General features: G+C 43.2%; 1 protein-coding gene across 1 annotated transcript; it reads left to right on the forward strand.

The window, feature by feature from the left end:
- Positions 1 to 4,487: 4,487 nt before the first annotated feature.
- On the forward strand, positions 4,488 to 6,153 carry LOC138979256 (uncharacterized). Its single transcript, XM_070352016.1, has 2 exons — positions 4,488 to 5,456; positions 5,841 to 6,153. The coding sequence occupies exons 1-2, from the start codon at positions 4,662 to 4,664 to the stop codon at positions 6,045 to 6,047; spliced, it is 1,002 nt and encodes a 333-aa protein (XP_070208117.1). The 5' UTR covers positions 4,488 to 4,661; the 3' UTR covers positions 6,048 to 6,153.
- The last annotated feature ends 13,510 nt before the right edge of the window (positions 6,154 to 19,663 follow it).

Genomic DNA, 19,663 nt, shown 5'->3' on the forward strand with positions numbered 1-19,663 from the left:
CATAAAACTGCCTGTCTCTGCCAATTTTGGTGTTTGTTACATGAAGTGCACAATTCGAACACATATAAGGGCCGCTAATAAGGAAATGTCCGAAAATACATTTGACGGAAATTGAGTGTCGCAATTTTCACTTGATTCTTCAGGACTTCACAGGATACTCAGAAGATGCGGATGCCTTGCCGTTCTGTGAAGCATCCACGACAAAAATGTCTTTGTGATATTTTTAGATGATAAAGTGTATAATTTTAAAAGATTTGTAAGAGTCATTCACTTTTTTTATATGAAGCACACTAATATTTTCAATTCAAAAAATCAGTTTGTCTTGTTTAGTTTTTGCATGATAAACAAAACAGGTCCCAGTCGGGAACCTATAACATTTAGCAGGTTACATAGAATCAGTCCTGATTGATTGGTAATCAAAATCATAACGACATCTTTAAGTTCCTCAATAACAATTTAGTGAATGGCAGGGTGTGAACAAAAACATGTGTGTGAAATCAGATGAGTGTGTGTGTGTGTGTGTGTGTGTGTGTGTGTGTATGTGTGTGTGTGTGTGTGTTTGTGTGTGTATGTGTGTGTGTGTGTGTGTGACCATTGTATGCTGTTAAATAGTAAAAACGAGTACGTGAGGTGAGTCTAAATATATTTTTTTACTTAATTTTCCCAAAGCTGTTTTTGTCGATCCGTCCTGCCGAAAAAAGCGATTTACCTTGTGGATGTAATAAGACACCCCAACCTCCTCCCACACTCAACCAGTGGTATGTGCGTGTTGCCATGACACCCTAATTGGACTGCTTGTTTGGAAGTATTTTTTGAATTTTGTTTTAATTTTGTTTTTTTTTAATATTCATTAAGTGTAAGTCCACAGGAAAAGTTTTGTTTTCCAGGTATGGCTCCGGAAAATTTCCTGTAACACTTGAATTTTTTCCCCCTTTTTTTTTTACACTGTCACACACGTATGGTACTATTTCGTGTGATTGAACAGTGCATTTAGGGAGGTCTCCCTGGATTTTTGCCCTATGGAACAATAATGTGTTATTATCATAATTGCCAAAAGACACGCAACTGATCTCAAAACACGTGCGTTCAAGGCTGCTATACTAAATATATCATCGGCCACATGATGTGTTGAACCGTACAGCGCACGACTAAAATGTCAATCCCATCTTCTTCTTCTTCTGCGTTCGTGGGCTGAAACTCCCACGTACACTCGTGTTTTTGCACGAGTGGAATTTTACGTGTATGACCCGTTTTTACCCCGCCATTTAGGCAGCCATACGCCGCTTTCGGAGGAAGCATGCTGGGTATTTTCGTGTTTCTATAACCCACCGAACTCTGACATGGATTACAGGATCTTTTCCGTGCGCACTGGGTCTTGTGCTTGCATGTACACACGAAGGGGGATAAGCCTCTAGCAGGTCTGCACATAAGTTGACCTGGGAGATCGGAAAAATCGCCACACTTAACCCACCAGGCGTCCGCGGCCGGGATTCGAACCCTCGACCTTCCGATTAAGAGGCCGACGTCTTACCACCCCGCCACAGCGCCCGTCATCAATCCCATCAATTGTGGAGTATAGATAGCACTCGAAGGACCATAAATAGGACGACTTTACATGAACTATACAGACTAAAGTTCTGTGAACAAAGACCTGCGTTTATCATGGAAACTTGCCATGTATTTTCTATCCCATTCTTCACAATTTCAGTCGGCGCCTGACACTGTTATTCTCTTTTTGTTTGTTCGCTTATTGCTGCTGTGACCAGTGTTTTGCGTGTGTATCATATTACACTTTCACTTGTTTCACAGCATTGCAAAGCATGCATTCTGCTTATTCTGCAAAGTTGACGTTCAACGTCTCTATAAATCAAGTACAAGCTTAAGAGACGTTACGTGGATTTACTCTAACACTTTTGGCTGCCCCAGCTAGGCTTGTACTCTTCCCTCGCTGTGACAAATTTGGAAATTGACGTTTTTTTCCGGTTGGTCGCTACTTTTCCGCATACTGTTTTGTATGGAATATAAAGAGTGACTACTCCTGCTATCAGCGAGGCAAGTTTTCTTCATAAAATTATGCTCCTTGGGGGCCCGGTAGCTCAGTTGGTAGAGCACTGGACTTGTGATCGAAAGGTCGCAGGTTCGAATTCGGGCCGGGACGGACACGGGTCAACTTTATGTGCAGACCCAAAGACGGAAGCCATGTCCCACCCCCGTGTCATCACAATGGCACGTAAAAGACCTTGGTCATTCTGCCATAAGTGCAGGTGGCTGAATACACCTAAACACGCAGACACCTGGGTAGCGCGACTCCGTTGCTGCTAGCTTTCCACTGGAAGGATCGAAGCGACCCGAATTTCCCAGCGATGGGACAATAAGTAATGAGAAATGAGAAATGAGAAATGTCCAAGTGCTTCAGACATACCACTTGCTACTGACTAGCGCATAATGTCACGTGGGAAAGTCACTAAAAGCAAGAGTTATATTCATTATTTTACAAACTATACAAACCGGGCATAGAAATCTCCGATTATCTTCTATTCGACGATTTGAAAAAAAAAATCGTCGTCCTTGAACACGACACAAAACTCTGAACTCAAAAGATGATGAGCGAAGCGGGATGTCACCGCTTTGCCACTCAAGTTTGTGAGCCATGGGCGGCGTGTTTTCCTCGCTTGAAATAGGACTCTTGGTCAGTCAAAATAGAGAAACAGACCATGACAAAAGTCATATTATGCTCTTTCTCTTTGTTACTCTTTTTTTTTTTTACACGTGAAAACATCAAGCTTAAAACGTTGTGTTGAGTACGAATGCACTTAACGTGTTGTGTTGCCGCGAGATGCCAGCAGTGTTGATGCGCGAAAAAGATGCGCGAAGAAAGTTCGTGTGCAAGCATTAGAAAATAACCGCATCTAACACGCCGTGGATGGTGGCACGCCTAGTTTTGTCCACCAGGAACAACACCCAATTCGTTCCCCCGCACGCGGAAGCAAAATTGTTATCTCGCAAAGGAATTGCCCTGTGAAGGTACGTTGTGGAAAATCACATTATTAAGTATAGATATTCTAAACCAGAATTGCCTAGGCTATATGTATAATATGTAATTTATGTCTTGTTGTGTACTCGTGAATAGTGGCGTTCGATTTTCTGCCGAAGTCCGTGAAAATTATACAGAGAGGTCTCAATTTCGTACAAATTAACCTGGAACTACCATTTAAAGCACTATTTTAATACTCACAGTTTAATCTTCGATACCTTGCAACCTTGTATGCGCGTTTTTGGGCACCAGCATCGTGGATAAGCTGCTCTAATCTAGCGTTATTTTGTGGTACTCGATTCTCAGTGGGTAAGGTCCCCCGCAGACACCAGATAAGGTCCCCCGCATTTTTGACCAAGCTGCGGGGGATCTTATCCCGTCAAAATTTACTGTTGATCTTTGAACCGATCGTGAGTCTAAACTAAGGTAAGCTTAAACTTAAAAATGAAGAGCAGTATCCACAAGTAGTTTGACTTTGACCAGCAAAAAGATTTAAGCCCTTCTGTTGACCGTGCTTTGTGTTATTTCATCATTTTTAACGTGGGAGACAGTATTTCTGACTTGTCTTGATGACATTTCTTCTCTTATGTAGTACACGAGAGTGTAAATGGTAAGACAACTAGCTGATCCAATGCAAAATAAAGTACCGAACAGTATGATATAGACTTCAATACTAGAAAGTCTGGTTATCTACTATTTTAAGGCATTAATTTGGAGACACCTACCATGTTGTTCGTCTTGCGGGGGAACGAATTGGGTGTTGTTCCTGCGGTGGAAAAAACTAGGCGTGCCACCATCCACGGCGTGTCTAAGCAAAAACTTACAATTTTCAAGTTTGTAACCCCTTATCAAGGTCACACAAAAAAATCAGAGGGAAAAACCACTATGGTGTCTTTAGAGCAGTAGTCTTCGGCTCGAAGTATTATAATTCTTCTCGTCAAAATATTGGGCCCTTGTACTAAGCAGAAAACCTGATAACTGATATTAAATTGAAGCACCGTTCTTTACCTGTACAGACACAAGGAACAAGGAAGAAAAGGTATGAAATGACACAAACATACTTGCAACCCCCCCAAAAAAAGTGCTGCTATTCACAAGTACTTCACTCATACTCTACACCACGAAGCGAGCAGAGATTTTGAAAAGTGCTTGATATGCATATATCATAGCGTTCGACCCACCAGGTTACTTGTGGCTCACAGAACTGAGTGATTGACCAGCAGCACCTGCAGTTAGTTCTCTCCTATTTTATCCCTGAAACACAGTGCTCCGTATGTGGATAAAAGGAACAGTAATTGTAGCTTTGCTGATCAAGCCTTGAGTCACCTTGTAAGTGAAGTATCTACCGCAGATACAGGTCTCGGCAGAGCATAACAGCAATCTTACTATTGCTTTATCATAAACGATGTTATTTGCAACTGATTTGAACTGATTTACACAAACTGAGTTATTATGATTTTGATTTACAGTCGCACGGAGAATTTCTGCAACAAATGTTACGTTTATGTTCCAGTCAGAAGTGTAGGCTCAGGTTCTGGGAGTAAACAATCAGCATCAGTCCTATTGATGCATTCACCAGGTACCTACACATTATATTTCTAGGGAGTAAAGAACTGAACCTCCAACCATGGCAGGAAGCAGTCATCAGGCCAGCAGCAGTAACTGGCGGCAGATTGTGACGTCACTCTACCCTGACACTCTGACCCAAACATACTGTGTGCCTCCGGTACACTTCAACAGGGTACCCTACGTCCGGGACACTGTACCCGGTACCGGTCACTCTGCACTCGTGCTACCCCCGCCATCTGGTGCCCCCCCTATTCACATCGTTCTCACACCAAGCCAGCAGCCAACCGCGGCGTTCCCGCCATCAGGGTACAGCCTGTGGACCCAGGAGTCACAGCCACAAGCCGTACCTAGTCGTGTGCAGGAGAGCGACTTCCGGGATGACTTCGCTCAAAACCACGTCATGGTCAACCTGCAAGAACTCGGCAACAGTCGTCACGAGGCCATGTTCATCCTGTCTCAGCTCAGCTTCGGCAACTATCTCAACCAGAGTGCCTTTGCCGCGGCCGCTGCACAGTTCCCACAACCATTACAACTCGATACGAAGATAACCAAATACTCTCATGGCGAGGCCGACTTTCTGCTGATCCACCGCCAGCACGGCATTCTGATCGGAGAGCTCAAGTCGGTGGGCAAGACCGAGGCTTGTGCCCAGAACCCACAACCTCCGGCCGATGCTGACGTGGCCATGAGGGTGACGAAGGCGGTCAAGCAGCTGGACAGATCGGAGACAGTGGTGAGGCACCTTGTGAAAGACGTAGCACCTGGCCTGACTGTGAGGAAAACCCTCTTCCTGCCGTACGTCAGCTGTGCACAGCTACAGCGAGTCTTGGATAACGATCCACAATTGAAACAGGTACTCTATGAGAGAGAGAGAATGAGAGAGAGACAGAGACAGAGACAGAGAGAGAGACAGAGAGAGAGAGAAATAATTTAGGGGAGAGAGAGAGAGAGAGAGAGAGAGAGAGAGAGAGAGAGAAAGGGAGAGAGAGAGTGAGAGACAGACAGACAGACAGACAGACAGACAGACAGGCAGACAGACAGACAGACAGACAGACAGAGATATATATATATGCATGCACTCACATGCACCTGTTGGTGTTTCTATAATAAAAAATGTATTAGCTGTTTCACATGTACTTTTTAAAGTTAGAACCCGCCTTCATCTTACAACTCCTTACTTTTAAGGCACAGAAAGGACATGAATCCTATGCAACCTTTATGCTTTTTTTTAATGCAGGCGGTGTGTCGGAGCCTGGCTGCAGCCAATACTGTGGAGGCCGTACAGCTGTGCTGTTGCTCTGACCAACTGTCCAAGCCTGCATCGTACTGGGACGTGACACCCGCCGTGTTATCACAGCTGAGCACCTGGTGGCAACACAGGATGGCCTGTACTGTGGACACTCTGCTTACTGATGACCTGTACTTAGACATTGCGGCCAGGTAAGGTACCCGACAACATTTTGTAATTACTCATTCTGTCTTTCAAAGTCTTTTGCTTCATTGTTATTACGGTTCAGTTGTTATTGTCACCGCTCTGCTGCAATTTTCCAGGTTTGTGGGACCGGCCACCACGGTGTCTGTCCCCTGCTACAACGGTGTCCGTGTGGAGGTGCGGACTGCAGGACAGGCGGTGGCGGAATTGGGGCGGAGGCTAGCACTTCTGGTTCTGACCCTGCAACAGTTGGACCTTATGAACAGAGACCCGCCACTGGTCTGCATCACGGGGCCGCCTGGAACAGGTTCTCATTCACCATCCTTTCTGTTCTCACTCTTTTTTTCCCTCTTGAGTTCCGTCTATTTTCACGCATGCTTCCATCGCGGATTGTGATAATGTATACATTTGTGGAATGCAGTGTAACCGAGTGCCGAAACACTACGATCACCTCGGGAGGCGAAGTGAAATCAAACAGGATTGAAAATGTTAGGGCTAATTTCTTAGCCCTATAAAAACTGTTATGCAAACCCGAAGGTTTCCATGAACATACAGACAATCGGAAACCACCAGACCCCATCACAAACAGAATTCTACAATCAACCGGTGTTGACTTAAAGGCCAACAACTCGGGTGCAGAGTCTGCTGTGAAAAGAGCGGTAGCCTCCCCTGTCACAGCAGAAACAAAAGACAATGTAAAATACAAACACTTTCGTTTAGTTAATTTTGATTCCAAACACACAAACTAAAATATAGAAAGCGCAGTTTCAGGTATAAGTTTAAAATGACAGTTTCTCAAATGAAGCTGAAATTAATCTCTTAGTCCTTAACGAGCCAAAGACTACTTTGGAAAAGTGTCGAAGAAGTCACCTGACAAATGCGGTCGCCAAGTGCTGCCGGTGGTTTTTTTCAAACACAAAAACAACGTTATCGAATGGAAGTATGGGCGGGGATGTAGCTCAGTCGGTAGCGCGCTGGATTTGTATCCAGTTGGCCGCTGTCAGCGTGAGTTCGTCCCCACGTTCGGCGAGAGATTTATTTCTCAGAGTCAACTTTGTGTGCAGACTCTCCTCGGTGTCCGAACACCCCCGTGTGTACACGCAAGCACAAGACCAAGTGCGCACGGAAAAGATCCTGTAATCCATGTCAGAGTTCGGTGGGTTATAGAAACACGAAAATACCCAGCATGCTTCCTCCGAAAACGGCGTATGGCTGCCTAAATGGCGGGGTAAAAACGGTCATACACGTAAAATTCCACTCGTGCAAAAAACACGAGTGTACGTGGGAGTTTCAGCCCACGAACGCAGAAGAAGAAGAAGAAGAATGGAAGTATGAGGGGCAGAAACCTTCACAATTAAATGTTTACAAGAGTCTGTGTAGTCATTTTCATGAAGATCTGTTTAGTAGCATTTTAGATATTCTTTAAACACACTAACATCCATCCATGCATACCTACAGTTTTGTTGTTGTTGTAGTGTTGGACTTTCTGTTTGAACAGGAAAAACAGTAGTGCTACTACTGCAAGGATTGCGATGGTTGCTACAGGGTTTTGATGTGCATGTTGTCTCTTCGCGGTTCAAAAGCCGGGCTGTCAGCAAAATGATCATGGAACAGCTACAGATGTCGCTGAGCGTGGACCCGACACTCTCCCAGAAAGCCGGTGCTGTGTTTTACCACGAATATGACTTCTACAACAGTGAGACCGAGGGACGGAGGGCTGTCATCGACCTTGCAGCACGTGTCAAGGACGACAGAATTTGTATCTTGCTTGATGAGGCAATCTTTGATAAAAGGTGAGTGTGTGTTTGTGAGAGTGTGTGTGTGAGAGTGTGTGTGTGTGCAGCACTAATCTGCGACCTAAATTAACCAAACTCGACCGATTTTGTATGACAATGACTTTTTCCCAATAAAGTACATTTTTGTTCATTTAAAGAAATAGACAAATGTGTGATCTGTAGCAACAGTTATTATGTGTAAGTGCACTACAAGGTACACATAATAGTTAACACAGAAAGGACAATACATTACCCAATATTGACGGACTGTGTGATGATATCTTCTGCTATGGTCTGTTGAGACAGTGATATCAAAATCGAGACCGGAGGTCGAGATTTTGATATCACTGTCGAAACAGACCAATAGCAGAAGATATCATCACACAGTCAGTCAATGTTAGATATATTGCTAATTCTCTGGACATTTTGTATTTACTGTAAAGAAATTACAAAAGTATTTGTCTCAGTTTTGGCTGTTCCATATCCCTCCCTCTGATTATTATTTCTTTTTGTTCACGCTTTTCTTGTACTTTTCAGTATTTCAAAATGTCTTTTTTTTCAAAAAGTCTTTAGTCACTTGCTCAACTAAATTCTGGGATCATTACATTTTCATATATATTTGTTTGTTTTTAAATTTAGGTGTTTTTGTTTTTGAAGTGGGGAAGCAATAAAGAGGTCGTCGATATCAAAACTGATATCGACGGAAATGTCGTCGATATCACTTTTACACTGAGCTCAGTTTTGCCCAATTGACCAATGGAAATCCACGTGACATATGAAATAGCAATATAACATTCTATTGAGAAACTAGTTTGGCATGCAAACCAGTCATATCTGTGTTCTGTACGTGTCACAGATACCATGAAAGTCTACCACACGAACTGCTGGTGTCAAAACTCAAGCAGCAAATTCCAGACCTCCGCCTCTGGATGGCCTGTGTTGAGCACATAGATATACCTCAAGTAATGCAGAGGGAAGTATTTACTGTACCTCTCCGCTGTGCACCGTGTATTCTCCGAGAGTTGCAGCCTGTACTTGCCAAGGAGAAAGGCAGAGTCCACAGATACTGCAACAGCGGAGTATCCTCCCCTGGGGACGGGCTGCGCGTGATACGACTGAGTCACAAAGGCAGCGCTCACAGAGGTCGGTGGCCGGTAGACTGCGTGAAATGTGGGCTGGATATTGCCGCCGAGCTCCGCCGTCTTGGTGTGGGCACTGGGGGTGAGTTGTTTGAACACTGTTGGAGATTATTGTGGCGGGACAGTTCACGACGAAATGTGACTCGTACAAGGTTCAGGTGTTGATCAGAATCTGAACAGTTCTTTTAACAGCACATTTTGAAAACAGCGCCGTAACCTTCCGTTCAAATTGACTACAAATTGTTCTGATAACTGTAACTGTTTAAAACAGTGAATTAACATTTACATTGTAAATAAACGTAGGAAAGAAGCATTCACAAGACGATCTCACGTCTTCTTTTTATTGTGAATTCGGTGTAAAACGCCATCATGTTGTTTTGAAAAACGACATATCCGCGCATCAAATAACTCTGAACACAGCTATCGTTTTCCCAATGTAGCGTCCTTTCACAAACGTTGCTGAACAAACGCTACCTTCTTGACCATATGACAATGCATGCATCCCGAATGTATTAGGTTGTATTTGGATGTGTCTGTCATCAGCTGGAGTTGACGTCAAAAAGTGTACAACCGTTTATGTCATTTATCATCAAAGATCTTGATTTCTTTTACAGGAAGCGGTTGTGCCAACAGTTCAGCTCCCCTGAGGTACAATGACGTCTTCGTTCTAACCAGAAGCACGGATCTTCAAGATGACGCCACGGACCACGCTGGCAACATACTGAAGCCAGCAAGCGGCGTTGTGCTCGGGCTTCGTGCTGGAGACATGCAGGTGTGTGTCTTGGCCCACAAAGACGTGACAGTTGACAGGCCCAGGTGGCTGAGAGTAGTGTACGACATGGCTACCGCGGCTCAAAACAGTATTACTGCATCTTTCTACGGAGCTGTGCCCGGGCTGGAGCGGCGTGTGGTGGTGATCCTGCCCGGCAGGATGGACGGTGCTGACGACGGTGTCAGCGATGAAGATCTCGCTCGGTTGGACGTCCTGGAAGCGGTCTCACGATGCACCACTCAGCTCATCATGGTGGACCTCCCTCCTCCTCCCGCTCCAACATCTAACAACAACAAGACAGGTAACGACAACCACCCCAGTGCCAGCAGTCGCGACAAGTCCAGGAAGGGCAACTGACGGAGGACAGGAGAAAGTCATGTCTGGTACCACTGATGCGACATGGGTTAAGAAGAAAGGATTCCTGTTGTAGAGATGTGACACAATGACATGCGTAAGGATGCCAGTCCTGAGAGGAAAACCGATTTAAAGATGACTGTGCAACCACCAACTGCTCTTGCTGTGGCATATGTGACCCTCCACCACGAAATGAGTCGCATGTCACCTCGCGCGGTTCTGCGCAAAGCTTAATATAAGTCCGGGGAGTGTCTGGTAACAGTGTGAGGGTCACCTTAGTCACAGGCTTATAACTCAAACAGTTTTCGCTCTTTTCTAAAACGGTTTTCACCACTGGATAGAGCATAACAAACTTTTTAGGAAAATGTAAAAATATTAAAATCATGCAAAGGTGACATGCGACTCCTTTCGTGGTGGAGGGTCACATGTTTTCTATTCACTACAGCCAAATAGCCACTGTGCTTGCACCATCACAGGCGTCATGTCGACAACGCTTCGATGAGCATCAAAATGCAGCACCAGCACTATATTCACCATACTCCTCATCCATCACCACACGGTACCAGCACCATATCCACCTCGCACGGATAGGTAAACCAAGCATCACCAACGTCATATTCACCCGGGTAGGACCAGGAATCTGCCCATCCTGATTAGAACTTCGTCTTCTCTCATCCCTAAGCTGGACGTTATCATTATCACCACGCCAGGACCTTCCACCATCCACATCGCTGAAGGGACGTTAAAAGAATAGCCAACCAACTATCCCCATCATCGCTTTAAACTTTTGCAGCCACCCTTTAATAAATTAAAGCCAACTGATTGACTGATTGTTGGGTCCCTTCAACTTATTCATCTCTTCGGCACCGATATTATATATATCATCACAGTGACTGACTACAAGAAGACAACAAGAACTGCACTGGCATTGAATTAAAAACACTACCGAAATGGCGCGGTTACATTGTACTGTATTTTGCCTGATAACTTAGGGGATTTCTCTTAGAATAACACTACTAAACTGGCGAGTTTCGATTGCACTGTGTTTTGTGTGATTTCTGTTGAGATTTCTTTGAGGGATTTCTTCAAGCCATGTAACCTCATGTTAGATTTTAACTTTTTTTTTTAATGATCTTGTCTGGAAGCTTTGTCTTGCATATCGACGAATTTTAGCAGCTGATCAAACTGCTAAAGAAGCACGGAAAGTGCCAATCACTGACAAATACACCAAGTTTTTTTATTTCAAAGATTTCAAAAGTTGATATATCAAACGACGGGCGCTGTGGCGGGGTGGTAAGACGTCGGCCTCTTAATCGGAAGGTCGTGAGTTCGAATCCCGGCCGCGGCCGCCTGGTGGGTTGAGTGTGGAGATTTTTTCGATCTCCCAGGTCAACTTATGTGCAGACCTGCTAGAGGCTTATCCCCCTTCGTGTGTACATGCAAGCACAAGACCCAGTGCGCACGGAAAAGATCCTGTAATCCATGTCAGAGTTCGGTGGGTTATAGAAACACGAAAATACCCAGCATGCTTCCTCCGAAAGCGGCGTATGGCTGCCTAAATGGCGGGGTAAAAACGGTCATACACGTAAAAATCCACTCGTGCAAAAACACGAGTGTACGTGGGAGTTTCAGCCCACAAACACAGAAGAAGACAGACAAAGATATATCAAACACCCGAGGCAGAGTGAATGGGACCATTGTGAAGAAAACAAACTTCACAAATGTATTCAACTGTCCAAAAGTTTACCAAATGCCGCCTCAACAGATGAGATAAGACAGTTCGCTGTTACCTTCATAGTGATTGAAGTTACACCACACATTCACACCTGTTGAAGAATGAAGACCCGCCCAACTGTTTTGGATGTGATTATAACCTTGCAACATTGAACACTTCCTAATCAAGTGTGTGAACGTGAAAGATATCCATGTCCACAGCGCAGCTACTCTCAAGTTTTTATATGTAAAATGTTAAAATTTTAATGTCTAATGTAAAGCGCCATGAGACTGCCATTTGGCGGTGAACAGCGCTATAAAAGAATGTTTTATTATTATTGTATTATTATTTAAGTTATTGAGACATCCCAGTGCACTAAGGGATTTATAGAGCAAATCGAGAAAATTCATTGTTGAACGAAGCGCATAGTCATTGTCAGTACCGCCATAGAAAAAAGAAGATTCCAAACGCACATTTTGCTACGCGCATTTGAATAGGCATAACTGTGTGGTCAGGTCGTGTACAGTAAGATCTACTTTTGTGTGGGGTGTCTCAAGTGTGTCGTGCTTTCGTCACACACATTTTAATTTCTGTTGGTAAATTCCAGTGTAGCGTTAAGCTGAACAGTGATGATCTTTCAGAGAGACCTCATTTGAACTCGTAGAAAGGACTGTGCTCTTCGTTATTTGCGATTCGAAACCTCCAGTCGAGCTTCGACGGATTGACTGTGCGGAGTGACTCCCCTTGAATTGACTACCCCCCCCCCCCCCCCCGAAGGACTCGACGGTTAGCACATTTTCAAAATAAATGTGTGTCACAAATATGTGAGTAGCATATTTGTGAGGTGAAACCACGTCGTGTTTTTAACCTCCCTAAATGTTGTACAGGCGAGGAGTAGAGACGGGAGATCGTAATTCACGTGTTTCATGTGTTTCACGCAAAACTGGCTTTAACTTGAGATGAGCTGTGTTTGAGACATGTAGCTGGTCAGGGGTAAATAACGTCACAGCGTTTGAGATTTTCAACCGGGGAGGTTGTCAGCGTGTGTCAGACTTGTTCTGGGAACAAGTACTCTTTCAAGAGACGGGTCTCGATTTACTATGTTGTATATTATTGACGTTGGAATACATAGCTGGAGCGTAAAGGTTAGTATATATAAAGTGCACCAAATCTTAGTGTGAAGCGTTGAGAGAATTCTTGATTAATTTGTATCACGGTTTTTCATGGGGAATTTCTTGTACGCATTTATGTTATGTTTTAAGACGGTCATGCTTTGTATGGGGAGTGTTGTTCATAGATTAAGTATTAGTTTAGATATTGAATGTGGACGGAATGTGAAAGTGGAATGAACGAGAATGTATGAGTGGTACATGAACGTTTGGAAGAAGAGATGGTTTTAGAGAATGTTGTATTAAGACTTGGTTAAATTCTTTAGGAGTTTCCATGAGGGATTTCCATGGCGTATAAGGGAGGGTCCTTACACGGAAGAAGCGCGGGACGATGGTGGAAGCAAGGGACCACATCGGCGCAGATGACTAGACGAGTGGAGTCTTCATCGATACCGGTCGTAGCTGACGACGGTTGTTTCCGCTACGGGCGGAAGGGTTTCTCGGGGAGAAACCTGAAAGGTGTGTGTTGGCATCTTCAGTGAGAGGTGTGTTGGCATCTTCAGTGAAAGGTGTGTGTTGGCATCTTCAGTGAAAGGTGTGTGTTGGCATCTTCAGTGAAAGGTGTGTGTTAGCATCTGTGTGTGTTGGCATCTGAATTCATTATTCTACGAGGATTCAGCGAGACAAGTAAGTGAACTGGCGACATGCAGTGAGCCGTGATACGAACTCGTGAGTGTCTGTTGGTACCTTCTTGTGTGCATTAATTTATATTTGGGAAAGTATTGCTATAATATGTATTTACATGCCTTGAGTGAAAGCTGGAAGTTTGTGCGAACTGTGTGTCGAAGAGTTGTTTCGTATTGATGTATTTAAAGTGAAGAAGTATGTTGTTTTTTTGGTTGAGGAAATAATGAGCCTGCATCCTCCCAAATTCTGTTTTTGAAGTGTTTGGTGTGAAAGGGTAGAGACAGTGCAATAGGGCAGAACACGTACATTAAATTCACATGCAAACCACTTCGTGACAATGTGGCATATTTTTCGTGTTGTATCTTCCCTCATCGGGGAGTCTGATACTAAATATGAACGGTAAGAATGCTCTGAACCCTACACGTATTATATCCCCATCGTTTTTTCGTTCACATTTGCCCAACATGTTAATTTGCTGAGCGGGGTTTATGTCGTCTGCTAGGCTAGGGCAATCGAACCACTGCAGTCTGCACTGAGTCTGCACGCATGAGGCAGGCTGGTAATAAGTCTTATATATATGGTAAGAACATTCTGAACCCTACACGTTTTCGATTACGATTGTTCTTGCCTTGAAATAATAATTCGGAAACCATTCATTTACTGAACTGATGCAGTCGTATTTCAGTGTAGTCCACAGAATACATGTGGTGTAGTCTGCTTCGTATGACAGAGTCGATCGAGTCAGTCTTCACTGGTCTAGCTGGTACGTTATCGGAATAACACTTGTGTTATCTGTTAGCCGCTGGGAATTGTATACTAACTCATCATTTGGTAATGTGGATGATAAGCTACATGCCACTAACACGGCATATGAGAAGAATCTATGCAAGTCGGCGAAAATGAGATGAAACACAGCGGCTTCTATTTTTAGATCAGTGCCACTGTGGCACATGCACATGCAATCTGTCAGAAATAAAACCCCACTTCTGATTTAAGGCAGGTCAAATGGAGACAGGGATATTACTCTTCATACACAAAGGGAAGCCACTGAGTTGTGTCGCCATTTTTTCCTGGCAGGCTGGGAATTCGAACACATCGAACAGGGAACGCAGAAGAAGAACACGTCGAACATTCGAATGACGTAAATAGAACAAACGTCACATTTTTCAGGCAGCGGAAGTGTGGTGACGCGGCCCAGAACAAATGACGTCAGAAAATGACGACACCGCCAGAAATAAAAACAATGCGACACGCCTACCAACCACGAGGTCAAAAACACGTGGGCATCTAATGAAATCGGTACAAAGCCGTTCTCTTTGCCAGTGACATCGTAATAATCACCAAAGCTAACATTGAAGCTCCGGTAGCAGGTAAGAGAGTGTCTCCCAACCCGTGATGCTCACAGCGTGATTGCATCAGAATACCACATGTTAAAACCGGTGTTTGAACTAGAATAACAGCCAGTAGTATTAAGAACAAGTGTCTTGTGTATGCAGCCCTCTTTCTACTGTACGCTGGCAGCAGATAATACAATAGTTGAAGTCCTTCGAGGCATAAGGGGCCCATAAGGCGAAAAATTGCTTTAATTCCACCCTCAAAAAGTCCCAGCCTTCAAACCGTAACAAATAACAGTACGCACTATTAAGCAAAATTATAAACCAAGCCTTGATTATTAATTTTTATTATTACACTTGTATCAAACAAGTGACCTCCACCTTTTGATTGGCGTTTTTATTACATTTGAATCGGACTTGTGGCCTTTCAAAGTTGCGGTGACCTTTGACTTTCAACAGAGGTCATATGTAACAGTGGTTTTTAAAAACATAATTTAGTTGGCTCATATATCTGAGACAAATGATCGGACAACAGCCCTTTACATTATCGTGACACATATTTTTCTGAGGCACACTGGACAGTAATAGTGCAAAGGGTGGGGTTAATCAAGGGAGTTGAACCCCCCCTAAAAACACTACCAACCTGTCGGTATTTTTGTTTTTTTGAATGCTGTTTTGATCGCTCTTGCGTTTACAACCCATCTCATCAAATCGTAATTTATTTCCAGGCTACCAGCAATAAAATACCTCAACATGAGGAACAAATTTAAAATAAACTCTGGCAAAAGACGTGACGTCACAAAGTTTGAGTATGCGCAACATTTTCGTTTACCAGTGCACTTCGTTACCTGCCCATTGCTGCTTTGGGTGATATTTTTTAAATGACTATTCCTATGCAGATGTTTGTGTAATTGGCCGTTTTCAAAACATACCCATTTTTCGATTTTTCGGTCCAAAATTCAAAACGGGCACTGTCTTCCGAGACTCATAGCTCCGAAACGAACCCACTACCCTATATTTTTTATGCTGAATGCATAGCAGACAGATCGAACTTAAAAAATAACCAACTTTTGGGAGAAACCAAATTATATTTAACGGGTCCAGTGAACTACCTTAATTGAGAAGCAGTGAATTTATGGTCATTTGGTATTGTGGAGAATATAAGCTACACGGTGTGTCAACTGATTCCATTCATCCACCGGATGTTTCCGTTCATCCGCAGGATGTGTCCGTTCATACAGCCTGGACAAGATTTTTGTTTGCAACGTAAAAAATCCCGATTCCTGTCTCGGCCTAGCTTCACAACAATATCTTTGAACTTAAAGACTGCCTTTGCGTTTTAACTTTTTATGTTTTAAAGGCACAGTAAGCCTCCCGTAAACAGATACGGTCAGGCTTTTACACACAGTACAAACACCCTTTCATTTAAACACTCACCGATTGAGAACATCCTAGGTGCCCTCCGTAAAGAGCGAAACATTTTCAAAGAATTTATTTTTGCGTGGTTTATCTTACCCCTGAGCCATCGTGAACCCGTGTGATCCACTTTCCCTTTTTCACAATGTAGTCGTCAGTTAGTCATTTGAATGCGACTCGATGTGAGCTTATCTACAATCGCACGTTTTTATGCACTAAACAAACGGCTGTGGCTCACAAGAACTCTAGCGATGGCTTTTGACTGGAGAGGAACGGCGATATGCATAAACCGTCGTCTGCTACGACCCTTGCGTGACCCTGCTTCCGGGATTTTCTTTTTTCAAACTTTCACAACTTCGCTGATCTTGTCTTGATGAAAAAAGAATTCTTTTATGATAAAGAATGTTTGTGTAACAAGCTGTCAATTTATTATTTAGATTTAAAAAGTTAGGTCTAGCGCAAAAACGCACCACGGTCCAAAAACATTCTGATAATCATCGATCCACAGCTATTGCCAGTTTACATCGATAGAATGAGACCCGAAGGGAAGTAACTCATTTTTGACCTGAGTTCAGGATGGGTCCAAAAAGTGTTCGAGACAATCTGCAAAATTAATTCTTTAAAAAATTGCTCGCTCTTTACGTAGGGCACCTAGGATGTTCCCGTTTGGTGAGCGTTCAAATGGAAGGGTGTTTGTACTGTGCGTAAAAGCCTGACAGTATCTGTGATGGTTTACGGGAGGCTTACTGTCCGGGCGTGATTTCTGGTATTGAATATATTCATATAAACAGCCGTCTAGCACCAAAACGAGGCGCCATTGTTGTAGAGGACCAAGTCCACGAAAATAAATTCTTTGAAAATTTCTCACGCTCGACAGAAAGCAGCCAGGATGTTCCCGTTCGGTGAGCGTTCAAATGGAAGTATGCTTGTACTGTATGTAGACGCTCGGGGAGCTCTGTGATGGTTTACGGGAGGCTTACTGTGCCTTTAAGCAAGTGCAACTCTGATATTTGTTTTAACGCTTGGATCTAAAACGTTCCCACGTGGTAAAAAGATTCGAACACTTTTAGATTATGATGTTTTTACCTTTGATGATCTTTTGTATCTATAGACAAGTCAGTCGGCGAAAATAGATTTATTTTTGATCAGTTGTAAAGGTACACTGCATTCAGTAAACGGTTTGGGCAATTTTGAATTTACCTTGTATACATTTTATTAACTCTAAGAGGTATGTTTATTTAACATTGTTCCATTTCAGAATGAATTTCTATCTGTCGACGACATGTGTGTGTGTGTGTGTGTGTGTGTGTGTGTGTGTGTGTGTGTGAGTGTGTGTTTGTGTCTCTGTGTGTGTGAGTGTATATGTGTGTATGTTTGTGCGTCTGTGTGTGAGAGAGAAAATGAGAAAAATAGATGAGTTTAAGTCCTCCCATAAGGAGCCAAATGCCTGTGTTATGGCGGTGCAGCCCCCAAAAAGACCCAATTTTCGATTCAGCTTTATCATCTTTTACTTGCTCCATTTCAACAAACTTCAAGGGAGACAATGAATCCGTAGAGGTTACATGCCGAGTCTCAGTGATTATCAAAAATAATGGTCGAAGTTAGCGGATCATGAAAAATGCGAGCTTTAGCGAGCTTTTTCATGACCGCGAACTGAGACCATTATTTTTTATAATCACTGAGACGAGGTGTGTAACCTCTTTATTCCTCCTTTCTTCAGTTATTCAAAGAAAAGAGGAGTTTTTTTGCGAAAGTTTGATCGAATCCTATTCTCTCAACCAGTCAACCTGCGCAGGCGATCGATTAATGCGCGGTTGTATAGTTCCGTGCAAATCATTCCATTCTGTTAACACTTCTTGTCAGTTTTCCTATTTTGGGCTAAAATCAAGTACACAGATATGCTGTTATTCTGCTGTGGCGGCAAAGGCAGATATTGTGTGTTCTGTATATGTTTTGGTATCGCTTACGATAATGTTTTTTCGTCAAATGGGACTAGCAGACGAACTTTTGCACCCGTGTTCCAACGTTAAAAACTGTATGAAGTTCAGTTTTCTGGGGAAAATAGTGTATGAAACCCCTTTATGTTGTTTAAATTGATGAGATGTGTGCATTTGGTTGCGTGTGATCTGTTTATTAAATGAAATATTGTTGAAAACTGACCGTCGGATTGCAGTCTGTTGTCGAAGAAACTGAGTGAAAAGAAGGGGAACTACTCTTGTCGCTAGACAAAGTATGAGTTACTTGCCTTGGGAAATTGCTTGTGATGAACGGCTTGAGCCGGCACGGCAGATGAGATTCAGAAAACAACCGAACTCATGGATTTTATATGGAGATTCATGTGTTCAGGCCTGTAGTTGTTAATTTAAATGCGGTATGTTTGTATTGTTTGCTCCAGAGATGTATACTTCGTACATTAGAGCGTTCGGAACTTTTCAGTCGCAAAAAGTAGTACCGAAACAGAACAACCTCTCAACCCATTGCACTATCGAGGATTCAGGCTGTTGCTGGGTCGTTATTTGTTTGGTTGCTGGGTCATTATCGAAAATTATTCCCCCCTCTGCTTCTTTACCTCTGTAAACTTGTAGGGGTAGTTATTTTTCGATAATGACCCAGCAACCAAACAAATAACGACCCAGCAACAGCCTGAATCCTCGATAGTGCAATGGGTTGAGAAGCTGTTCTGTTTCGGTACTACTTTTTGCGACTGAAAAGTTCCGAACGCTCTAATGTACGAAGTATACATCTCTGGAGCAAACAATGCAAACATACCGCATTTAAATTAACAACTACAGGCCTGAACACATGAATCTCCGTATAAAATCCATGAGTTCGGTTGTTTTCTGAATCTAGATCAGACGTTCATCACAAGCAATTTCCCAAGGCAAGTAACTCATACTTTGTCTAGCGACAAGAGTAGTTCCCCTTCTTTTCACTCAGTTTCTTCGACAACAGACTGCAATCCGACGGTCAGTTTTCAACAATATTTCATTTAATAAACAGATCACACGCAACCAAATGCACACATCTCATCAATTTAAACAACATAAAGCGGTTTCATACACTATTTTCCCCAGAAAACTTAAACTTCATACAGTTTTTAAACGGTTGGAACACGGGTGCAAAAGTTCGTCTGCTAGTCCCATTTGACGAAAGAACATTATCCCAACCGATACCAAAACATATACAGAACACACAATATCTGCCTTTGCCGCCACAGCAGAATAACAGCATATCTGTGTACTTGATTTTAGCCCAAAATATGAAAACTGACAAGAAGTGTTAACAGAATGGAATGATTTGCACGGAACTATACAACCGCGCATTAATC

This window comes from Littorina saxatilis, linkage group LG10, assembly GCF_037325665.1.
Source record: "Littorina saxatilis isolate snail1 linkage group LG10, US_GU_Lsax_2.0, whole genome shotgun sequence".
In the NCBI taxonomy this organism is placed as follows: domain Eukaryota; kingdom Metazoa; phylum Mollusca; class Gastropoda; order Littorinimorpha; family Littorinidae; genus Littorina; species Littorina saxatilis.